Below are 26160 nucleotides of genomic sequence, written 5' to 3' on the forward strand. Positions count from 1 at the left end.
CGGGGCGCCTCTGGGGCAAGAAACCTCCACTGCCACACGTATACCCTCTCTAACGGCGCAGCCCTGATGCACAAGGCAAAACGATCCAACCACGGAACTTCACTGCGACATAAATACAATCGTGTCATTTGTACTTCCAGTTTTATTGTGTGAAAATAAACCTTTCAACTCACAACAATGATAGTTTGCAGATGGACATAATATTCGCAAGGATCTGTGGCAGTCCAAGCCAAAGTTCCCGCTAAACCCATTAGAGTCCCTACGCACCACGTGCTAACAAAGCGAAAGCGATGAAGCTAAATGCGCCCACTGCGTGCATGCTGGGGGCGGCACTAGGCGGTGTCGGGGTCGTCGGAGCCTGTGTCGGAGACTGAGTTGATGGTCGCTCAGACGTGGGCTCGTGAGTTGTGGATCCCTCAGTCGTGGGCTCGTGAGATGTGGGTCCCGCAGTAGTTGAAGCCGGAGACTCAGTGGTGGTGGAAGCCTGAGTAGTCGATGAATGAGGGACTGGAGTTGTCAACGGCTCCTTGTATGTGTACAGCTCTGTGACACCTTTGGCGATATCTTTTAGGTACTCCTCGACAGCTGTCATCTTCTTCTGAGTGCACGTCTTGAGCGAATAGTCAAAGCACTTGCTCAGCTTCTTCGCAGCTCTGTAACGACAGGAATAGTGAAACGGATGACACAATATTTTGGTGTTAGGTATATGGAGCACATTCGATTATGCGGGCAGTAATGCAGCTGTTCATTACACTCAGAAGCAGGAGCAACACAACAGATTTTTCCTTCATTGATACACTGCCATAACCTGTTGGTGCTGCTCTAAAAATCATTTAGACTTAATGTAGTCAATGAGCGAATTGACAGGCATGTTCCTAAAATATTCTGGTTCTTAAGCATGAAATTGCTTTAGCTCTCACCCTTAACCAAGCCAACTATAACAAATATCCAATGGACAGGCGGTGAACCTGATGGCGAACATGAAATACCTCTGACTCATAACATTCCGTCACTTTAAATAGAGATGGCACTCACAGATAAAATGATGAAATGGGTGAGGTTTAACCCTATTTAAGCCTGGTTATAACGAGCGAAAGTACCCACTTCGGTGTTTGCGTGTTGCCTCCGAGATATTGCTTGGGGGAGGTAGTGGGTAGGAAACAGGTTTACTTGCCCAGGCGAAACAACGCAACGCCAATTTCAGAACACGGAAATGCTATACAATTTTGCTAGGCTCTGCCTGTTCTCCAATTCATTTCCCTTACATGCAGTTTTCCTACCTTAAACACAGATCTCTTAAGTTACGCATCTGCAATCTCATATTCTCATTTGTGTGCATTTGCATGTTAACCACGTTATACGGGACCGCCGCTGATAAATACCTGCTTTAACTAAGTTTTTCGAACGTACGTGCATCTTTTTGGGTTGTTGGGTCTGATTTGGGATCCAATGATCATGTGTTCGACTCCCCTGCACCCCATACCCAATTTTCTTTGATCGAAGTTTAATTTATACACGTACTCAAGGCCGCTAACGTTAGCGGTATCGCCACTGCTTAACGGAGCGAAGCTAAACTAAAGACACTTCAAGTCAGTGACTTTAAGCAAAACTGCACTGCCGCGCCATTTGCTGTCACAGACCGCCATGTCGAAGCTCACGGAACTGCGCTAAAGGCACCCTTTGCTCTTGCCTATCCTTACTTCGCTATTAAGCATGTCCGGCCACTCACTTTCCCGTGACGCACCTTCCACGCTTCGGCATCGCGTGACCATCACCACCCAAAAATGAGAATTGTGCAGAGGACAAAAAAAAAGGAAGATGCGGCCTCCTGTCCTGTTCGATGCACGAGTTTCAGCAATGCTAAACTCAAACGAACAGGCTCAACCTGATCCATTGCCGCGCGTCTGCTGAAGGCAATGCTGCCTTAATGCGTGTTATCTTTCTAGACATGCCTGTCTATCATGAAATTAATTTTCATTTTTTTTTTATTGAAGCTAAAGTGCGTGGCTTATCATTTACAACAGATCAACCTTCTCTTAATAAGCTACATCACTGTGGTGCAGTATTAGGATGCTGGACTGCTGTGCCCACGCATGCGGAATCGAATCCCTTGCCGCGATAGCTGCTTTTGGCTGGAAGCGAAAAGCAAGGACCCCGTATGCTGTGCGATGTCAGCGCATGCTAAAGAGCCCCAGGTAGTATAAATATCCGGAGCCGTCCGCGAAGGTTCCTCTATACCCTGAGTCGCTTTGGGTCGTTAAACATCATAAATAAAAGCAAACCTTGCCATTACCAAGAGACCGGCCTAATGCGATCTCAGAGTACGTTTACTATGAACGCAGCAGTTTGGAGGTACGCTTCAAATATCAGCACGCCTATTATAGTGGTATTCATTCACCAGAGGCACTTATGTATTGCCATTTTATATCACCGTGCGGCACAAGGCTTCTTTTCGCCTTCTGGCTTCACAAATGTTCGACTGCCGCCACCATAATTTATCTTGCCGTCATGCTTAACTGCGGAATGCATGCCACACAGAGGTCTCCATGGCGACGCCAGTCGTGAAAGACAATACCCAAGGCACTCAAGTGCAAATTTCAAGGTGAAATTGTACTAGGGCATGTGCAAATGTGGAAAAGAAGCCCCAATGGGGCAAAGGTGATATGCTCAACTAGCAACAGCCCTTGGGAGATAACATTCATCCATACAACATTTTTGCGTCTCATAAAGCCTCAGGAGCTGTGTCATTCTAAGGAGTTGCGTCAGTCGATCCTTTAGTGACTGCCTGGTTTGTTAAAAATACATCTGAAAGAGCGAGTAAAGGAGATGGACTTAGTATCAAAGAAAGGACAGCATCCAGACCACGCTGTGTTCGCCAGATGCCGCGTCAATGCATGTTTGCAATGCTCCGTCTAGAATTGCACATCCCGAAAACTTATGCGATTGAAGAAACATTTCCTATGACCATCTGGTTACCGTTTTGTTCATCTAATCTCAACCTATCTAATGATTTACTGACTTATCTGTTATTCTGGGTACCACGCCGGACGCTAATCGTTTCGGATAATGTGCCAATGTGGAGTTTTGCTACACGCCAATGGTGCCGATTGCTAGCGCCATCTGCTTATAGGCCGAATGGGCACATTATTGCTGTCGAACTTACCCATATTCGAAGCAATTCATCGGACATGATATGCATTATTATGAGTGTTTTCCCCGGTTGAAGCAGCTGTTGTAAAGGATAAAATTGCACGACACGGTAACATTGACGAGTTCCCCAATCATTGTGAGGCACCTTGCGCACGTTTCCCTCTCTTGTACCCGTCACCTTTAATTGGAGACCATGTTTCACTTATCCCTTTTCGTTCTATTAGGGCGGAAACTTTATATCACTCAAGTAAGGCAGAACATGTCGCCGGAAATGGCTATATCAAAAGTCATGTCAGTGGATGTGACATCACGCTTCGAATTATTTGTGGGAATGCACCCTAGGGGGCTAGTTGGTTCATCGTCTCAAAAAAAGATGCGCGACACAGGCAACAGAAAAGGAAGAAAGACGGCGACAACTGCACGTTTGTAGTTGTCTGTCTTCCTTTTGTGCTGACTGTGTTGCACACCTTCTTCTCATTAATTGTGGTAATTGGGCAAACGTATATGACGTCCTAGTATGTCGAAGTGAGGCCCAATAAATGCCTGATATCTGTAAAGAACATGTGATAATTTGATAAGAGACGAAGAAAACCACGTTTGGAGAAAGAAGAAGAGGAAAACGTGAAGGTTGGCTCGAGGAGCGCAAGGCACGGGCAGGGGAGAACAGGCGAGCAGCGGAGCCGATCGGCTGTCCAAGGAGCTCGGAGCGGTGCGTCTTCTGCCAGGCCTGACCCGGGGATCCAGACCTAAGGGGTATGGTTCGGGTGCTTAATATATGGTTCGTTATTAGATTTAAAACGAGGGGCCTGCCGGCCGTACCCTGTCCTGTTCTCCTGTCGTCCAATAAACTCGGATCGGTGGTCGGGCCCGGGAGTGCCAGAGCGCTCCTCGAGCCAGCCTTCACGTTTTCCTCTTCTTCTTTCTCCAAACGTGGTTTTCTTCGTCTTTTATCAAATTATCACATGTTCTTCACAATATCCCGTCCTTCCTCGCTCCTCATCCGTCGCTGCTCGCTCGTGTCAAAGTTGCCTCAGCAACTGCGCCAGCTGTTACCGAGCTAAAGAAGTGGCGAGTGGGATAACCGGCATGCACAGCCGACACAAAAAGCTCGGACCATTCTCCTTCTTGTCCCGTCTTGTGCGCCGTTTGCTCTCAAAGCATAACCAAAGGCCCTCCACGTGGCGCAATCTATGACCTCCTTAGCATTAAATTTTGTGACGCATCCTTTGTTCGCATAGCATTCCTGGTGGTGTCGTGCCATTTTGCTTCCCTATTCGCATCCATTTCGTAGATAGCGACAGCGATTCGAACCGACGTATGTGCCTCCGGTGGTGTGCCCTAACCGCTCACTACACCACGAGGCCTAGGTCAGTTGGCGTTTTGCAGATGAGGGTTGCAATACGCGTTGTGAGTGGAGCACGAAGAGAGCATGACGCTGCCGGCAGCGTTGTGGCGCGCACCACAGGAGAAAGGGTGGGAATCGGCGTTCGCGGTGAGGCGAGCTCTCGCCTTCATACACGTAGGCGTTCGTAATCTCTCGATATGTTTTTCCCTCGCCTCCGCAAAAATAAGGAGGGTATTTTCTTCACTTCAGCTCGCTTTCTCTTCACCTCGGCGTTACCAAATCAGGGCGCGTTTAGCACGAAGGTGCTAAAGACCTTTCCCCGGAAAATTCGCTTTCGGCGTTGTGCGTAAAAAGCAATGGGCATGATGAGGACTGCTGGCGGTAGCTGGCAGGTCGCATGGCCGTGTCCTATATGCTCTACCAGTTGTGGGACGTCAAGGGATCAAATGACATGTTCTCAGTGGCAGGCGCTGTTAACCCAAGTGTATCACATCTTCTGGGAGGGTGAGGCGAGAGTATAACCTTCCAGGACCTTTGGGAAACGCGGCTGATTTAAAGCGGAGCTCTGTAAATCCTTGATTTATCGTTAACATAACCGTGTAATGTCGCTATATTAATGAACATATGCAGGACTATAGAGGCACAAAAATTAAGAGGTTAGAGATTAAGAGCGTTAGAGACAGAATGGCAAAAGCGTTGGATCGGCTAGTGACACTAGGCATAATATCGCCCGTAAAATATTCAGACTGGGCGACCCCCATTGTACCAGTGCTTAAAAAAGATGGCACAGTCCGGATTTGCGGGGATTTTAAGGCCACTTTGAATCAGGCTTGTGCACTTGAGCAGTATCCCCTTCCGGTGATTGAAGACCTGTTAGCGTCGTTGAGCGGTGGTGAAGTTTTTAGTACACTTGACCTTAAAGATGCCTACAACCAGGTGCCGCTAGACGAAGCTTCACGCAAGCTATGTGTGATTAATACGCACAAAGGGCTCTTCTGTTACAACAGGTGCCGTTCGGCTTTTCATCTGCTCCTGCTATATTTCAAAGGAAGATGGATACCATTCTGGTGGGCTTGTCTGGAGTGCAGGCATACTTAGATGACGTGTTGGTGTCTGAAAAGGCGGCAGACAACGGATCTCGGCTGAAAACAGTGTTGCAGCGATTTCGAGAGCACGGAGTAAAGCTGCGATACGACAAATGCAATCTCAGCCAGCTATCGGTTTCTTATCTTGGACACCATTACTATCGTCTCGGTCTTCACCCGACGGAAAAGAACGTGGAAGCTATCATGAAAGCACCAAGCCCTCGTAACGTGAGCGAGCTGCGTTCTTTTGTCGGAATGCTAACATTTTATGCAAGGTTTCTGCCGAACCTGTCTACCATGTTGTCCCCATTATACCAGTTACTAGAAAAGAATGCGCGATGGCTGTGGAACCACACCCAGGAAACTGCGTTCGTCAATGCCAAGGATGCCGAAGTGCTTGCCCATTTTGACCCGTTAAAGGAGCTGAAACTAGAATGCGACGCTTCCCCACACGGCATTGGCGCAGTACTGTTTCACACAGTAGGTAGCGTCAACAGGCCGATCGGATTCCGTTCAAGGACTCTCACGAAAGCTGAGCGGAATTACTCACAGCTGGAGCGAGAGGCGCTTGCCTGGGGTCACGAGATTCAGAGACTATCTTTTGGGCCGTGAATTCAACTTGGTTACAGACCACCAGTCTCTCCTCGGATTGCTAAGGGCCGACCGCCCGACACCCTCTATGGCTACAGCCTGCACTCACGTTGGGCACTCTATCTCGGAGGATATCGTTACAAACTTCAGTACACTCCCGGAAGGCAACTGTTGAACTCGGACGCCCTCAGCAGGCTTCCGCTGTAACCACTCGGTCCTAGCATCGAGCCCCAAAAGCTGCAAGAGCACGTGTTGTCTTTGGACAGCCTGGACGAAGGCACAATCACGACACGAGAGCTTAAAGACCTTACAGCCATCGACTCGATCCTAGATCGCGTCAAGCATTACGTGCTACAAAGTTGGCCTAGAAGCTCGAAAGGCCTTGAGCCGTGCCTGGCGGCATTTTTTCACCGGCGACTTGAGCTCTGCCTGGCACATGGGTTAATTTATTGGGGCCATCGAGTGGTTATACCTGCCGGTGCGCGAAAACGATTGCTGCAACTGCTGCATTAAACCCACCAAGGGTCTTCGCCGATGAAATCTTTTGCATGATCGTTGTTTCGGTGGCCAGGCTTAGACCGAGAGATTGAGGAAATGCCGGCTCAGTGCATAAATTGCATCGACAACTTGCCCATGCCGCCAGCCGCTCCACCAGCTAGCTGGCCACAAACGTTTGAGAAATGGTCACGCATCCATGTGTATTTTGCCGGGCCGATAGAAGGCAAGAGGGTGCTTGTGCTAATGGATTCGCACACCATATGGATAGAAGCGTTCCCTCTGAAGCAAGCAACCACGACAGCTACAATCCACTGTTTGCGAGACATATTCAGCCGATTTAGAGTGCCCAGAACGAGAGTTTCCGATAACGAAACACAATTCACTAGTCGTCAATTTGCAACATTTGTCGAGAACAACAACATGTCGCACGTTAGGACCACCCCCTTCCACCCGCAGTCTAATGGGGCTGCCGAAAGAGCTGTCCGAACGGTGAAAGGTGGTCTCCGAAAGTTGGAGGCAGGCAAATTGGAGCACAAACTTATGCGCCTACTCATCAATTACAGAAGGACGTCCCAGAAGAGCGGGAAGTCTCCATCAGAGATGCTTCTAGGATACCAGATTAGATCGCGCCTGGATACGTGTTTCCCGAAGGGTAGCGGAGACGCACCATTGGATAGCCAGGAGTGGCTGCCCCAACTAAAGAGTCATGTGCACGTTCGCAAAATTCGGAACAGGAGAAAAATGGATACCAGGTGATGTGCCATATACGCCTGAGACCAGAATGGTTACAGTAGAAACGCCTGGAGCAATTGTCCGGCTGCACGTGGACCAGGTACGTCTTCGGCATACAGAAACATAGTCACCCAACACTGCGGAAGACGCGCGCCTGGACGGTGCTACATTCAGGCCAGAGGAATCCGCATCACAGCTGTATGTGAGACTCCAAGAATCTGCTTCGCCGCCTGCAGTTGGGGATCACCGTGCTGACGGCGCCTTCCCGTCACTTCCGTCATCCGGGGCAGTAGCGTCAAGCGAACCCACTCAAGTCCTACGACGCTCGACGCGGACGAGGAAACCAGTTGACCGATTTTAGGAGGAGAAGTGTTGTGTCACAGTGCTGTGTCAAGTGCGGGTCACACACTGCGCAAGCGTGAAGTTTTCTTGCTATCTCGCCATGGGGGGGGGGGGGTCCCTTTCCATTCTCTCTCGCCCCTGGATTATATATAACCACCCTCTGTTGCAATAAACGCCGTGTCTTAAATGCGTCATTCCCAAGCGAGTACGCGCGTTCCGTTCTTGCCGTGGCCTATCGGCCGCGGCTATGCTACAGTAGCAAAGTTATGAAACGTGAAGAAGGATTATCAAAAGTCGCTGATAGCTACAATTTTTGGTATCGCGTCATGCTCTTAACGGCCGAGCTTAAGTTTTCAGCCGCACATTTTTTGTGTTAATGAGTCTTCTAATTCTCATGGATTAGAAAGACTTACTGCAATGATCATAAACGGAATAAAGCAAAAAAAGAATAAGAGAGCAAGTGTCTACTGGCGAAGATGACAACCTGCAAACTAAACAATCTCAGTAGGCGCGACACTATAGCGACGGAGATACAGCGCACTTCATCGTACGTAGGAGAGAAACGTACCAAGGCTTGGGCACGTTCAAGCATCAAAACAAATTCCGAGAGCACTGTGGAATATATACAGCAAAAATGCAAATGCCATAGCGTTGCTGCTGCACACAGTGCATCACGTTTGCTCTCATTGTCATTGTCGAATAAATGCACCGCCGCCATTATCGCTACCGTCATTATTATCATTATCACTAACGGCAGCGTCATTGTCATCGCTGCTATCATCTTCAGGGTACTAGGAGAATTATGTGCGTTTCACGATCCCGCGGTCAGCAGATGTGTGCCAGAGCCTAACGGACTAGGCGTCTGGTGCACGTGCATGTGCTGTGCGCGAGGCAAAAGACAAATGTGCTGCTGTGGCTCCGGTGCCGAGTGTCTACGTTGCTGACATTCTTAATGCCACTGTCTGATGCACCCACAAGGAAGCTAGCTGCCAGCCTTGTAGGGACGTCAAGTGCAGTTTGGATGTGCCATGTTCAAGTGTGGCCTCCAAGCGTGGCATGCAGAGAGTTCTGCCTCCAACACAACACAATTCCCTCCACGGGAAGTCGAAGGAGGAGAAATCTCCTCGCCACTTCAAGTCGATTAGAAAGGGTGCCAGTTCAAGGGTAGAGCACTTGCCACGTTGGCACCAGACATCGCGGATACTTGACATAATTGCAATTTGGTCACCATGGCGAGCGTTCAGCACCTGATTGTTGCAACTCTCTACGGGTGTTGCCTCCGGCTTAGGCAGAAACAGCTACAGCTGCGTCCGCTGTTTTCGGGCTGTCGACTAGGCATCATCGTAGTTCAGGAGACTAAGAAATAAAGTGCACTGGGCATGGAGACAGCCCTGTGGCCTTTTTTAACAAATTTAAATGTCTGCATGTCTCTCTAGGTAATGCTTTCTGTGGGTTTCTTTCTGTTCTTTAAAAAGATTCCGTCTGTTTCTGACTACATGCACCAGGTTGACAAAGAAGAGCGTCTTATGTTTTGAGTTTGGGCTGCATGGTTAATCGTGGCGGTTTATCATTGTGAACTGAACTGATGCTTCAAATAATCAGGCAAGATAGGCTTTTTTAAATGATATTGCTCATTTTCTTGATTGCGATCGTATCTGGTATTGATCGGTGACTTTAACTGATAATGCGTCCCACATGACCATACTGTGCCTGGTAAAAATGCTGGTAGGAGCCCTTGTATTTCATCATGTATCACTGCAAACGCAGGTTTAATTGATACTAGACTGTCATTCACATTCACATATATTAGAGCAGCTTCACATTCAAGCTTTGATCGCATTTACATCCCCGCAGACCTTCTTAAACGGCACATTTCATGCAACCACAGGCAGATTTCTTTCTTCATCATTGCATGGTCACTGCGCGGATTGGGGAAGTTCCCGTCCAAAATTTCAGCCGCAGTGGACGCTGTATAACCTTAATGTTTTGCTGTTAACTGGGAAGCCTTTGCATTTGAAATTCATTTGCGGCTTGGAAATCGTTTAAGCAACAATTTCGGGACATAGCTTTAGAGATTTTTTCAGTCTGGTCTTACTTCAAAAACCGCGAAGAAAAATGGCTGCTGCAGAGCGTTCGTAATTTGAAAAGCTTGAATGTGAGGCTCCTGGCTTACACACAGGAGAAATCGGTATTGTGAAATGCCACCTTCAAAAGCTCGACGTGGAGCGCTTTCGGGCGGCCCGTGTGCTGTCCCGTAGCAATCCTTATTTGCAGTCTGAGGAGCCAACTAGACAGGAATTGCTTGATGAGCGTCGTCATGCGGCTGCCAAACGAGTCTGAATTCTTTTGTAGTGGAGCCTTGCTCACTAATTCTGATGCAATAGTAACTGAGTTGCAAATCAATACACCTCTTTTTTTGCCACTACAAGTAATGCTGATTACGTTCATGTAGACAGCCTTGTTTCTATGATTAAGCCGCTTTCTGAGGATGGATGTAAGGCGATACGTTCTCCGTTCCTCTTAACTGAAGTGAAAATTGCAATTGACCATTTTCCGCTTTCCAAAACTCTGGGTCCTGATCAGGTGTACTTTACAATACATTGAGCAATCGTATGTAATTGTATGTGTATGATATCTGCTCTCTCCCGCGTCCTACTACAAATTTTTGAGACTAGTATTAATGTCGGGTCTATTCCTCAATCTTTTATCAAAAGCCATATTGCCTTATTACCAAAAACGTAAGATAAAAACAAACACCAATTTGTGGACGACTACAGGCCTATCACGCTTTCAAAGGTTGATTACGGGTTTTTCGCTGAAATCCTCTTAAATCGGCTACAATTGTAATGTCTACTTTCATTGGACCTCGTCAAACATGTGGCTTGAGAGGTAGTCAATATAGTCTACTCTACATGTGGCGCATACCGTTTTGCAATATTACAGTGACGCTCACGAGCAGTTGACCAATTGACCTGGCAAAGGCGTTTGATAGTGTGTCTGATTCCGTCCTCTTTTCTCTCTTGGTTCATGCCAATCTTGGTTAAATTGTTTCTACTGAAATACGCCTTTGTTGCAAAGAATGGCCTGCACTATCGATTGTAAATGGCTGTCTATCACAACATGTCGCTATCGAGCCCTCTGTTAAACAAGGATGACCACTGTACCCGCTCTTGTTCGCTCTATACTTGGAACCGCTTTGTATAAGTGTCATGAACAGCAAGCAAAACAGTTAGTGGTTTTCGTATTATGGGTCACAAACTGAAGGTTTTAGCTTATGCAGATGACATCGCATTTTTCTGCGTTTACAATTGCGAAGCATTGATGAGATTTATCGCTTAACAAAGGGCTCCGGTTCAGTGTCAGGTGTTCGAATCAACCGGTCTAAGAGTCGCGGTCTATGGTTTGGAATGTGGAGATCGATGCCTGCTGAATATGCTGGTGTGGAATAGACATCTATTTTTTTGCTTGAGCGACCGCCTGTAAAATCTGTTTCTAGCCACTAAATTTTATTATGTACTGCAAATTATTCACTGCGCAAGACTTTATATCCAGGGTTTCTATAGAGTGTTCGCTGCTTTTGTGTGGAATTCATCTTTTGAATCAATCAGACGTGAGAACCATGATAACGTGAGGGGTGGGCCGTACGCGCAATGAGAACCAGTTAAGTCAATGAGAAGGAATAGCCGGGAGGCTAGGACGAGAAGGAAGATAAGGAGGAAAGGCAGGGATGTCGAAGTCCAAAGGGGGTCACGCGCTACTCGACTTCCGGTGATGTAGGCCTAACTTCAGATGGCGATACATTTGAAATGTTTGATCGTGAATGAGTGGGAAAGGGTCTGGTTTGGTACAAAAAAATGAGTGGGAATGGTTAGAAAGCTTGTAAAGAAGGTTAATGAACCAAAATCAGCCTGAAAAGTTTGAGAGCCCTGCAGAAGCTTAAGTGCAGGAATGCGAAAACCTGAGCGTTGGTGCTGCATACTATACTTTGCGGGCCCTCTGTCGAACACAACCAGCGTTTCGTTGAACGCATCAAAGTTACAGGTGTTTTGTAATCAGTTTATAGAAAAGGGAAGACGCAGTATCTGTCACTCGTGGAATGCCGCTGACACATCTCGTGGACAGCATAGCAACGCTCAGGCTTGCGCACATCTTCGGTGCGGATCCTGCCCTGAACTCAAAAAAAAATTTTGCATGCATATATTTTATTTTAAATTGCATTGATCTGCTTATTTCCCTTTAGTAAAGCAGAGAAAAACAATTGCAAGACACTTAAGAGACACTTGAGCTCTAAATAGTTAATGGCGCCACTGTGCGAATCCTGGTTCGCGTGCATGTACTTTTTTCCTTGACCTCCTGGTATATGCCTCCAATTTGCGTATACAGACTTGAGCAGCATGCAGATGTATATACAGAGTTTCTCAGCAAAGATTCACCAAGATTTTGAAAGTTTCAAGCATTCTTAAGACCTTGATACAGTTCAGTGCTTTTAGAAGTCACGTAAGATACCCACTGTTTTCTTTAATGCCACCTACTTGAACAGCTGATCGTCAAAAACTAGTTAACTTTTTCTAAATGTCGCTTTGAACGCCCGGTTGTGAACAGAGAATTTGTAAAGCGCGACGAATATATACTCTGATTCACAAGCTGTTTGCAGGAATACGAAAGGTAAGAGCGATATAGGCCAATAACGATAGCACGTATTGCATGACTGTGATGCTACGCGCCTATCGCTGACGACGGCACAGAAGATTACAAGCGCAGTCACGCAGTGCTCACCACCCTCATTGGCCTATGTCGCCCTTATTTTTCGTAGTGCTGCCAGCAGCTTGTGAATCGTATTATAGTCGAACCAAGTGCTTTCGATGACGTGGCTTTAAGGTTGGTAGCCTTTTGTATTCGGCAGAATTACAAGCATGCTAAAAAATACCATATGACTGCGGTCTCTGCTCACGACAGAGCTTCGGTTTGCAGCAGGCTGCGGGTTAAGGGTCATATATTGCAAACAGCGTGCTTACCTGCACGTCGGCTGCAGCCTGAGCGCTTATCTCTGAGCAAGCTACAACGACAAGCTGTTCTGGAATCACACAAGTGCTTCCAAGTTAGCGATAATTTCAAAAAGTTGGAACCTTCTCAACGGAATATCGACTTACATGTCGTTGTGCCGGGCGTTTTCGGTAGAGTACTCGGCGGCAAACGCCACCTCACAGTTCTCCAGTGCCGTCGTGTTGATGCAAATAATCAGCTGCCGTGCTTCTGTTCAAGGTAAGAAAATAAGAGAAATATATTGCCGCAGTAGAGACAACTGCGATTCAAGGAGCAAAGTTTGATCACTTAAAATGAACAGATTCGTCGCATGCATTCGGGACACACAGCGCACGTCATAAGGCATTCAGAGTATCAGCGTGAATCAAGTTGCACAGTGTTTGAAGCTGAAGATTTTAGTTTCGTAGCTCGCTCTCGAGGTGTAACAAGTAGAGGTCTTAAAAGCGAAAGAAAGTGTGCTAGTAGAAAGGCTCCATGTAGGTGCGGTCGGGCCCATGAGCAAATATCAGCCATGCTTGCATATGAGCTGTCGTTTGTCTTCAATTACAAACCGGCTATGTTATATGCACGAATATTTTCAGCATCCACTGCAAACTTTATGAGACCACCTTAAATAAAACAATTTGTGTAAGGGTGCAGGCGCAACTTAGTCAGCAAAACGGCTAGCTACCTCTGGCCTTCCGGTGAAGTGTTAACAAGTGAATGTATGGAACCTGCGCAGAACGTTTTCCTGGAAATACCAACGTCATATTTCTAGCGCAGTGATGTTTATTACTCGTTAGTAATTACTCAATACGGCTGGAAGAAAAGCTACACAGCATTCACAGAAATCTAAGTAATCAGATTTCGAATGCTCCAACGGTCTCAATTTAAGACAATATATCAACTTGAAGTCGTGCTGAAAAAAAAAAAAATGGAAGCTCTTGTATTATATTTTCACCTTTGAATATTCCTATGTCATCCACTGCTCGCTGCCGCTCTGTATAGTTTCTTTTTTTCAAAATATACACTATTTTCAGGGAACCACTAACGCTAAAAAGGTCTAATTTCTTCTGACTGTCAAAACGAACCGTACAATATTAAATGTGTAAAGCAAAGTGTAATATATAACACATTTTAGAGACTATCGCTTTGTTGTCTAGATAAGCAAGCACATTAATAGAGATGACTATTTTTCTCAGTGAAGATGACTTCACTTCTGAGTAAACTTCTGGTGCACTAACCTTTGCACATGATGGCATCTGTCATTCTTTTCTGCATCAATCTGTAGCCGTTCTCTTGGTCTCTGAACCACTCTTTCTCTTCTTTGCCGCAGCCGTCGTAGAAACCGCTGCATTCAGAAACCTCTGGCAGGTCCTGTTCGCTGCAGTAAGAGAGACAGGAACAAATGAGCTTCAACTCTAGTGTCGAACATCTCTGAGCGAATTCCTTTTGTTTCGCCCAGAGTGTTATTCACTTGTAGACTTGCTGTATTTTTTGTTTATTTTCGCTCTGCCTTTCACTTAAAAAACATATACCGCCTATATCTGAGTGCAAAGTAATTATGTTTTAATCATGCCTCCGCTTTGCTGATTTCAACTGGCTGGCTCAGCTTTTTGGAAAGCTGTGCTTGACACACGGCTATCATTCCACGCTCGGCGCATTTGCATATACGTGCAATATTCACAATCAGTGCAAATTAATACACCACTTAACTCACAAACTACGCATGCAAACGAAAAATAATATTTTGTAATTTATTCTTTCGAACTAGAGTAAACTGTACGCCATTAATTGATGTTTTCAATTTTGCACGGTGGGGTCACAGTTCTGCTACTAGAACGAAATTTGACCACGAACCAATTAAGCTGAAAGTGTACGGCCTTATCACGGCTATTGTAGTGCACGGACCGATTTTGCATTATTTGTTTATTCCTGCCCGTTATCGGGAAAAGCACCTTGACTACTTCCTTTGTAGCGCTGGGTGCTGCAAGATTAGTCTGTAAGGATCGCCGGCGAATACAACTGCATCGTTATTAATCCGGACTTTTCCATTATCTCTCGGCTGGTTTATATAGATGTTTCGACGCCTACATTAGGTTGAGCAGTGCTGAATGCAACGGGTATTTGCAATTCGACGACCGCAAAGCAGGTTCGCTGTTATCATCGCCGCCGAATAGCTTAGTTCTTTTGTGGGCCCAAGTCAAGTCAGCCCAATAAAAGTTTCCTTAGTAGACTCCTATACTCTTCAATTGTTATTACCGGACTTGCAACCATCACGTGAAAGCAACTTGCAGCGGTCATCACTGCTTTACAGGCCTCCCTCGCCTCTGTCAGAAATGCAGTTCTGTACAGTCATGGACAAAAGTTTTCGAGATGCCAGAGCACCATTTTAAAACTGCGTTGGCGTCACTAGGCGGTGATACCATAGCGTCGAGGTTACGCTGGGTGAGGATTAGGCGCATGCGCATCCTATGCGTATCCGCTTGCCAGCCTGATAGCTCGTTTCGCATGGGCAGATGCTTTTTCTGAGCGTAGCCGCAGGCGTGGCCCGGCGCCGGCGATAACGGGTGCTTTCACGGCGTTTATCGCGTTTTAGCCTGTTTTCTAAGGCGAGAATAAAGAGCTGTTTTTTTTTCCTTATCGTAACTCTAATCGACTACAAAGCAGACTGATATCATACTACACCGGACTACTTTCAAAACCCGGCTCCACTCTCAGGGAAGAGGTTAAATATCACTATAGCGAAAATAAATACAATTCTTTATTTCCTTAAAAAGATTAAACGCGATGTGCGCTATGAATGTTTGCGTGATTGCAGTCGCCGGGCCGTGAGCCGAGTACGGCGGCCATATGGCTAAGGTGCCTCAATGTTGCCCGCGCGCCGCCGTTCAAAGCGGCGCGTGGGCAACATCGAGGCATACTACAAATGGCGAATGACGGCCGCGTGCGGCGAAAAGCGGCCAACACGGAAAAAGTAGTCTCAAGCGATACGAGCCATCAGGTTAGCAAGTTGGCGTGTACAGGACGCGCAAGCGCCTAGTCATAACCCCGCGTAATCTCGACGCTATCATATCGCCGCCTTGTGACGGCAACGTAGTTTCAAAACGGTGCTCCAGCATCTCGCAACATTTTGTCAATAGCTGTACAATACGCCCCAACTAGAGGCAAAATTATACTTACGCTAAATGATATCTGAATTTTAGGTTACGTTTCTTCGCAACGAACAGAATTAAATTTTACAAAAGCCGACTTCCCAGCGCGTTTTCATTATATAACCGCAAATTCAAACACGATAGCACGGCGTTCCAACTCCGACCTATCAGTTCTCGGTCATGTCACCTGCAAATCGTCACCTGGCAGAGGGGCGCTCGTCATTTTTCTAGTCTGTTCGAGGTTCTAGAGTCTCGCTGTCTGTCACCTGGTTACTATCCACTGAAAAAGGCATGTTCGTAGTTTTTCATGGCTCTGATGATTCAGACATGGCATTACTAAAGCTTTCGCAGTGAAAGCCTGCCAGGAATCACGCTTTTAATTTGTCCAAGCTGCGAAGCTACGAACGATAGAGGACTGCAAAACCACCGCGTTGTTTTTTCGATAAAGGGTGACTAACGTTCCGAGAATAAAACAGCGCTCTTGCAAAAGGTGGTTTTTCCTTTCCTTCGGCGCATCTGGGCCCACTGAGGTTTAACAAGAATGAAAGCGCCCGACAAACCTCATTAAATCGAAAGCTGCGTGAAACCTTCTCTGGTCTGAGTTAATCATAAAACTTTACATTGCAGAGACAGGCGAAAAAACACAAGCGACGTTCCCTCGTCACCTTCACATGGCATATTTGATGATAAAAAAGATTTAGCTGCTTTATGGTGTTTAACATCACCAAAGCGACTCAGGCTATGCGGGAAGCTGTAGTGGAGTGCTCCGAAAATTTCGACTACCTGTTTTCCTTTAACATGCACCGGCATCGCACAGCACACGGGCGCCTTTCTTTTGGCGTCCATACAAAAGCGGTCTCCGATTTCAGGATACAATCCCGCATCCTTGGGCACAGCAGCCGGGCTCCCTAACCCCTTTCCCATCGCGGTGGGGCACTGACGATAGAAACGACCAGTCTCACCTTGAACCTAAACTGTGGAAATCTGTAATAAAGCTTGCGCACGCCCCCTGTGCTCATTTTCAAGCATACTTAAACTTGTGCCTCTGTTTCCGCTTCTCGTTTTTGCTGTGAACAAGGCTGGGGTACAGGAGGCGAAATGGCTGTTGTGTTTTCTTTAAATTGGCGTCTACAATCTTAAGTTTCACAAATCACAGGAAAATGTAGCCTTCAAAGGAGCAGAGGAAACCCAAAACAGAAACAAAAGCGCTTCATTGTCGCACTTCATTTTCAGCTTGATGTAGTTCAACTTACGTGGTACAGATGTTGTGAAGGAAGTCCACACTGTGCTCCGGCTTAAAGACCTCGACTCCATGAGCGAGAGCCAGGTTCCAGTAGCATGTAGTGGCCTTAGTGAAGTTGCACTGTCTGTCGCAAGCCACTGCAAATTAAAATTTCAACAAATATAACACACTAATTTTATCATCACTAAAGAAATACAAGAACTATTTAGGCCTGCTGATCCAAGCGATGGCTTTAGCAGCAGTCTTCACGAGCACTTCCGTCCGTGGTACCTACACGCTAAGATTAAAAACTCAGGTTAAACAGTGTTGTTGTACTTAAAATATGCGCTTAAATGTAGGCACTCTGCGAATGAATATTCTCACTGGAGATACTGGAATACAATAAAGCATAGAAACAAATAATGTGTCTTGACGAACAGATTATCAAGAAACTTAACAGAACATTGATTGGCGCTTATACAAAAAGTACTGAATATACTGCAAAACAATCATCAGTGATAACTGAAGCAAATCTCAATAATAAGTGATTCAAAACAGATGCGCCTTAACAGTATTTTTTAATTTAGTTTAGTTTTTGTAGGCAAGATACTGAGCAGTCTTTATTAATTAGTAAATCTGGATTCAATGCAAGCGCATTTAAGTGTCGTGCTTCGTGGAATACTGTGGACAAGGAAATGATCATTTGGTCACAAACCGTGACTGGAGAGAGCCATCCTTAACCTACGCTTGTCCAGACTGCAAAATAATACTTAATTGACGGTTAGGAAAAGCTTGCACTGCGAAAGAAACAGCGATCATAATCATGTCAATGCAATTACAGGTTCTCGAGGATCAAAATGGGTGCTTAACTGTGTTAGTTCGTGGGGGCAAATGAAGGTTTCGTCTATCTTCCATACTCTTTACTCAGTAACATGAACCAACTTCTTCCCCCTCCGCCACTAGCTTCACCACCAGTGTCTAACCCCGATATCAAGCACTGCACACACACGCTGGCCGAAATTAAAGCAGCCTCACAGACGTCGGAATAACACGAAATATTTACCCCGGTGCGTAGTCCCAACGATGATACCAGTTCAGTTCAGTTCAGTCGTGTCCGACTCTTCGTGACCCTATGGACCATGTCACGCCACGCTTTCCGGTCTCTCACTATCTTCCTAACATCACATAACTTCATCTGCAGTGCCTGGAGGATGCCATCTAACCATCGCGTTCGCTGCCTACCCCTTCTCCGGCGACCCTCAACCTTTCCCAACATCAAATCTTTCTCCAGCGACTCCTCTCTTCTCATCAGATGACCAAAGTAGCTGAGCTTTAACTTTAGAATTTGACCCTCCAATGAGCAGCAACCTTTCCCAACATCAAATCTTTCTCCAGCGACTCCTCTCTTCTCATCAGATGACCAAAGTAGCTGAGCTTTAACTTTAGAATTTGACCCTCCAATGAGCAGTCAGGGTTTATGGTCGACAATATTGACTGATTTGATCTTCTGGCAGTCCAAGGAACTCTCAAGAGTCTTCGCCAGCACCACAATTCAAACGTGTCAATTCTTCGGCGGTCAGCCTTTTTCACAGTCCAACTCTCGCATCCATACATCACAACTGGAAAGACGGATCTTGGTTGGCAGACTAATGTCTCTGCTCTTTACTAGGCGGTCAAGGCTAACCATTGCTCTCTTTCCCAGAAGCCAGGCGTCTCCTAATTTCATGGCTGCAGTCTCCTTCCGAGGTAATCTTGGAGCCCAAGAAGAGAAAATCTGTCACCGCTTCCCCTTCTTGTCCCTTGATGCTCCAGGACTTGATAGGGCAAGACGCCATGATCTTTGTCGTTTTAATGTTCAGTTTAAGCCCAAACTTCTCAGTCTCTTCTTGTACGCGCATCAGAAGTCTCTTGAGTTCCGCTTCACTTTCTGCCATTAAAGTGGTATCATCCGCATATCTAAGGTTGTTGATACGTTTTCCAGCAATCTTCACTCCAGCTGAAGACTCATCCCGACCGGCCTTCCTCATGATGCACTCTACATATAGGTTAAATAGGCAAGGCGACAGTATGCTGCCTTGCCTCACTCATTTCTCAATCGAAAACCAATCAGTAAGACCATGCCCAGTTCGGACTGTGGCCTCTTGCCCTTCGTACAGGTTCCTGAGGAGACAGATGAGGTGAATTGGAACTCCCATCTCTTGGAGAGCTTGCCACAATCTGCTGTGATCTACGCAGTCAAACGCTTTCGCATAATCAATAAAGCAGAAGTAGATGGGTTTCTGGAACTCTCTTGCTTTTTCCATGATCCAGCGAAGGTCGGCAACTTGGTCTCTAGTTCCTCTGCCCTTGCAAAACCCAGCTTGCACGTCCGGAAGCTCCCGATCCACATACTGCTGCAGCCTACCTTGCAGGATTTTCAACATCACCTTGCTAGCATGCGAAATAAGCGCGATCGTGCGGTAGTTGGAACAATCTTTGGCACTGCCTTTCTTTGGAATGGGGATGTAAACTGACCTCCTCCAATCTTGTGGCCAATGCAGGGTTGTCCAAATCTTCTGACATAATGTATGCAGAATGTTAACAGCATCATGGTTGAGGCTTTGAAGCAACTCAGCTGGAATGCCATCAATTCTGCTAGCTTTGTTCTTAGCAAGGCTGGCTATGGCCCATTCAACTTCACTCTTCAGGATGCCCGGCTCGAGATCAGTGATCACAACCGTCTTATGTTGGGTTTGCACATTCGGGTCCTTTTTATACAGTTCTTCTGTGCATTCCTGCCACCTCTTCTTTATCTCTTCGGCTTCAGTGAGGTCCTTGCCTCGTTTGTCCTTTATCACGCCCAGCTTAGCACAGAAGCTTCCTTTGATATCTTTGATTGTCTTATACAGAGCTCTTGTGTTCCTTAATTGGCTGTTGTCCTCAACTGCTTGGCACTGTATGTTCAGGAAGGCATTCTTATCTCTCCTTGCTATTGTCTGAAAATCCGCATTGAGAACCTTGTATCTTTCTCTTTCCCCCATAACTTTTGCCATCCTCCTTTCCTCAGCTATTTGCAAAGCCTCTTCAGATAACCAGTTTTCTTTCTTGCATTTCTCTTGCTTTGGAACTACCTTAGTAGCAACTTCTTGTATTATATCCCGAACATCAGTCCACATCTCTTCGGGCTCTTTGTCTTTTAGATGCAATTCTTGAAATCCATTCCTTACTTCCGCAGCATATTCTAATGGAACTTGATCCAGATTATACCTGAAAGGCCTTCTAGTTTTCTGCATTTTCCTCAATCGAAGCTTAATCTTGGCAACAAGAAGCTGATGATCGGTGCCACAATCGGCCCCAGGCCTTGTTTTTACTGCTAGTATAGCGCTTCTCCATCTCTGCCGGCAAATAATATAATCGATCTGATTCCTGTACAGACCGTCCGGTGAAGTCCATGTGTACAGGCGCCTCTTGTGCTGTTGAAAATGAGTATTCGCTATGGTCAGGTTGTTTTCTTGACAAAACTCTACGAGCCTCTGCCCAGCTTCAATTGGCTCACCAAGACCGAACTTGCCTGTAATTCCGGATATTTCTTCCCTCCCTACTTTAGCATCCCAGTCTCCTATGAGAAAAACAACGTCTGATGATGGGGTGCGGTCTAAAAGTCATTGTAGGTCCGTATAAAATCTCTTAGCGTTAGCTATAGAGACAGACAAGTGAGCCGCCCAAAACATTAAGTGTAGGGCCAAAACAAATCATGAAAAAAGTGCACTTCAACAAACCAGAAAGAAGCCTTCAAATTCAAAAGTTCATGGCATGCCGGCATGGCTGAACTCGTAGCGACCAAAAGGATTAGCACAAATCACAATTACCGGCGAAAGAGAAAGAAAGAGCACACAACTTTCTTCCAACGATAACTTTCTTTTTAACCACCTTGCGAATAAAAGTACGATAACAACCAGGAGCATATGTCGACGTGTTCACTAAAAACCGCGCCACCCCTTTGTCACACAACCAGTGCAGTGACCACTAGCTTGTTCTAAAACAAGCGGAGAGTGGAGCGTTTAGTTTTCTGCTATATTGCATGGCACCATGCAAAAAATTGGAGTTTGCACCAGCTTCAACTCTACACATTAGCGCACTTCCCCGCGCTGGATTCCTTGTGTCACTGCATCACTTCTGATGAAGGGATGTGCTCCTTGTGCCTGTTCATGCGTAATTCACTTTAGCAATTTCATCTGCAGCTAATGTTCACTAACATGTTTCATTATTAACGTGCAGCAGTGCGTAATGTCACGTGTATGTAAGAAACTGTATATTGCCTCATGTTTTATGCACAGTATGAGAATGGTGGACTTAACAAACTCATGATATTACGGGACTAGCTGTGTTGCAAAGTATGTCACGGCTCATTGCTGCACAAAGCACGAAAGCAGATATATGCACTTATCAGTCCATGCGTCTAATTATAACAGCTGCCAAAATCCTCTAGTGCCATTGTATACCTGCAGGCGTTCCCTGTTCTTTTCAGTAACTCCTAAGGCACAACTTAAACATGTTTAGAATGCTATTCAGTCGCAAATGTTACAGTATATCCCTGTAAATAACAACGGCAGGTGTAGTTCAGATGCGACATGAGGCTGAGCCAAGGGAACGTGTTTGCGAAACCAGTTCTAAAAAAAAACGCGTAGAGTGATTCTATCAGGTACAGGTGTGCTAGACGCAGGCACACCCAACTCCCGTTTTTTACTTGAGAGACTCAATACGGTGTCTCGATAATCTATTCTTGGTTTAATTCAGCTCATGTGTGCGCCGTTTTACCGAAGGTTATAGCGTAAGATGGAGGAGACTAGGAGCGAGTGTCCTTCTTCCAAACTTTCGTCTTCATAACTTTAATATATTAACTTTGTGCCTGCGTAACGCTCATCTCCACTCGTATTTCAACAACTATGGGCAACTGCTGATTGTTCTTCCCTTCATCAGAAGAGAACGAAATGGACGATCAGGGATATGACCGTAGGGAGGGTTGCAGCTGAGAGCGACTTTATTGAAGCCTAGAGGCCCTAAAGCCCTCTTTTTAAATGAATTTGTCCCTTTTCTCGTCCTCTCTAGAAAAATCTCGTTTCATTGTTTAACCAAACTCTGGGCGATATTTTCTAGCAGTGTGCTACCTCTGACGGTGCATAAATTTTCTTACTCCTTGGAGCTCTTACAGTAGGCGTTTTTCCTAACGTGTGCAGTGTTATTGGATGCCTCTTGGGCAGTGCTATTGTGGATGATAACCTCTAGACAGACGTTCTCACTGAACACAATAAGAAGAGGCTACGATGTGGCCCATGAGAGGCGCCATATCAGCGCTCACAAACACCGGACGAGAGTTCTTCGAACAAAGGAGATAACGCTCTTAATAATCATAGACAATGGAACAATAACTCCAACAAAAGTCATAAAGGAGTGAAAGATGGGGCATTTTACCTGACGGGATGTGTACATTGTTTTATGCTGAAGCTGTACACCATTTTACGCCCCTTGGGGAAACCGGTATGACTGGGCTCTTAAGGGGAGAAGTCAACGATTTCCTGTGCTACTTGAGCAGCCCAACTCCCCAATATGACAGCACCCTTCATCCCTTTGTAAAATCGTGTATACCAGAGCCACACTTAAGAGTCTCGATACAGGTGTCATATTATTGCGGCCTGTTCGTGGCTCGACTTCTCTTCAATATACTTGTACCTGCCCGATCCAATGAGCAAAGCCAATAGCTCGCGCCGTTCATCTGCTTATTAAAATATCCATATGTGCCTCAATCCCCCTTAAACGGAAATCATGGCGCTGTTGATGACGAAACTTGAAACCTGTGATCCAATTACTCAATATTGAAAGTGTCATAAAGGTGTGCCGGAGGACGGGAGTTGTCCGTTTGCCACTTTTTCAGCCAAGCGTTCCAAGTACGCCTTACAAAAGTGGGCCCCGACTAACTAATAAATTTGTATGTGCCAAAAGAATCAGCACGCATGTGGCGCACGTCATATTGAGCGGGTCTAAAGTTTTGAGGGGCTTCTCATCCCCCGAGTAGAATCGAAATTTAGAAACATTCAAAAGATCACTTAAATCTGGTTATGCTCCGTAAAAAGAATGCATTGCAAATTTATCACACCGCCTGGTGGAGCCGGCCGATACTACAGAGCCTTGACCGAACTTGGCCAGAATGCTTATAAGTATGACGTGTTTATCTTGAATAACTGAGGAGCTGTGCAGAGGGAACCTCATTAAGACTACTTTGGTCACTGCGCAGCGCGAAGTTGTGTTACCCTTTTACATGAGGCGTGATATGCTGCAGCGATAGTGTATTTTTAAAAATAAAACGGCGATAGTATAGTTCTCTCTGGAATTGTGGTTCGATTCCTGGAGGTGATGAGTGTCAGTTTGTGCGGTAACGCCCTGATGACAGGATGTGATGATAGCAGCCTCTGGTCACGTCCCTGATGCTCCGAGAAATGTTTTCTCATTAGTAAAAGAAGCGGTTAGGGTACGGATGCATGGAATAACAGTCGTCATTACATAGTCTTGTCACGAGGTCGCATACACTAGTGGATTTGTTTTTTATCGAAAAGCAGCCCCGCTTTTTTTTTTGTAAATGTTGCCCATCACATGTGCGTTTTGCCCTTTCTCAGCGAGAGCAACGAGTAGAAATTCATCGGGGTCATTATAGGAAGCTGAATAAGCACTTTGTTCACAGAAAGCACAGATGCACTGAGCATTCGTTTGTGTGGAATAAACTATGAGTTACGCAATACTTGAGCACGAACTAAACTACCGCTATCATATAATTCCAAGTGCGTTTCTTCAGAAGCGTTGCCGCCAAATAATACAACTTGCTACCTCTCCTGCGGTGGAAATGTATAAGCTCACAGAGGCTTCCGCCTGACGTGAGCAGCTAGTCTAGTAGTGCTAGCATGGTTTACAAAATAGATAAATGTGGTAGCACTTTTTTGAAAGGGAATAGTTTCCATCCCGGTCTTCTATTCTCGTAAACTTTTCAAGTAGTCTTTTATCGTGGTACATTGATTAATTACGTCGCGCCTAACCATCGTAAGGTTAGCGGAGTATAACCTGAGTCGAAGGTGTGACGTCGCGGCGAGCTGTTAAAATGATGTAGGTTTGTTTAGCAGAGATATCAGCGTACTCCAGGCGTTTTCTCACACATTCTCAATGTTTACTTCAATTATTTTTTGTAAATTCCATCTCGGGTTTTGTGATTTAACAAACGTTTCCACTGGAATCCAGATCTATTCGTATCCGTCTTCCTGCCACAACCCCACAGGAATCCCCTGTTCAAATATATCATTCGTAGTTGTGCCGATCGCTTGCGTTTCAAGTTATTACGTCCTAAAAATAGCTGCGACTACAAGCAAATTCTGGTGGCAGTTATACTGAAGCTAGCGAACTCAAGGTGGCCAGCGGTGATAGCACATTGAAAAAGGCATTCCTTTTCTCCTACCATTCATGTAATTTCACTTTAATGACTGATAAGACTGTGATATACTATGTCACATAATTAATACAAATATAAGTAGTTGAGTGTGTAATCAACTTCCTGCCCTTGCTTGCAATTTGTTTGATCCCTTATTATCTCCCCTGTAACCCTTCTGCCTATGCGTTCTCATTCTTTTTTTGGTGGGGGGAGGGGCTGGACGAGGCGTATCTGTCCGCCCTCTGCGCTTTAGCGCCTTCCAAGTATTTATAATAAACTCGTTTTTTCCACCCAATGCCCCCATACAAGTTGTCTTCACAAAGCACGCAAATTTACCCCCTGAGGTTCATCAACGGCCATTGCTGAAGACATTGCTGAATAGAAAAAAAGTGCATTTGCTACCAGCAGGATCTAGTCAGCCATGATATGGATACTAATTGAGCTTTTTGCTAATCATTGCACCTGGACGGAGTTTCCATTAAATCCAGCGCATGCTGAAGCGTTTTCTAATTACCTCTCCTGACTGGCCCCCCAAAAAGGCACTTAAAACTTTCCGGACAAAATGAAACGGTAGTTCGGGGATAAGAGATCACTGTACCTGCTTGAATTCCCGCAAGCAGCACCAACACGGCTCCTGTGGACGTCCAGGAGGCCATTACAGGCGATGTATTCAAGGGACGGCTGCCGCGATACTGCACTGGCGAGTAGCTGAGGGGCACTGTGAACGGGGGCTTAACATGAAGCTTTAAATGGGTCGCCACTATGATAGTGAGGAATGCGGGTCGTCGGGATGTATCTACATCATGCATTGTTATCAAATAACAAAGGAAGCTCTCGTTGTCCAAAGCTCGCCCACTCACGTAGGTGATAACCTAGCCACGGTAGCTCGTCATAGATATGCTACATATGAAGTGATGTCTCTGGGGGGGGGCGGAGTACGCCGGTGGCTACAAAAAGAACACTTCTTATATGTCTCATAAGCGGCTGCAGTTGCCGCGTGCTTCCGAATAATGACCCCCTTCGGCCTCACCGTTTGGACTGAGGCACCAGGAGTGGCCTCATAAGCGCGGTCTTTGGCCATTGGCACTACTCCCACTTTATGCTTAGACTCTTTATGGGAGCGAAATGTCAGCACCAAAGGCGAAACGCTCAATAAGCAAGTTATAACAGGTGCAAAAAACTAGGAAATTTCTCGGCTAATGTTGGCCTCCCTAGTTCAGCCAAACGAGGCGCTGCAGACGTCTTGAGCCCTTAAACCCTCTCAGTCATCAGCTACGTTTTTTGGCTTCAATGTCGATGTTCATTTTATCGCCAGGAAACCTTTGTGATTGGGGGGACTATTGCAGCGTTTCATTTTTGGGGATTTAAACATCACTGGAGTCGCCAGTTACTGTTATAACTGATGGTTTCTTTGCTGAAGGAGCTATTCCACATAGTCAATGCTTCGCAGTGCACGCGTATATTTTTTAATTTACGAAACGAACAACACAAACGCATGCAAGCACAAGACTCAAGAGAGAACCACGTGACACAAGCGCTGACTTCCAACTAAATTTTTTTTCTGGGCG

The 26160-nt window shown here is 45.9% G+C and overlaps 1 protein-coding gene across 1 annotated transcript; it reads right to left on the reverse strand.

The window, feature by feature from the left end:
* Positions 1-124: 124 nt before the first annotated feature.
* On the reverse strand, positions 125-25348 carry LOC146180054 (uncharacterized). Its single transcript, XM_084579405.1, has 5 exons — positions 25191-25348; positions 17174-17300; positions 14010-14149; positions 12894-12996; positions 125-653 (listed from the first exon to the last, which is right to left on the reverse strand). The coding sequence occupies exons 1-5, from the start codon at positions 25246-25248 to the stop codon at positions 260-262; spliced, it is 822 nt and encodes a 273-aa protein (XP_084435531.1). The 5' UTR covers positions 25249-25348; the 3' UTR covers positions 125-259.
* Between the last annotated feature and the right edge of the window lie 812 nt (positions 25349-26160).

The sequence above is a fragment of the Amblyomma maculatum genome, chromosome 9, assembly GCF_055883805.1.
Source record: "Amblyomma maculatum isolate TAMU_Amacu chromosome 9, ASM5588380v1, whole genome shotgun sequence".
NCBI classification, from domain to species: Eukaryota; Metazoa; Arthropoda; class Arachnida; order Ixodida; family Ixodidae; genus Amblyomma; species Amblyomma maculatum.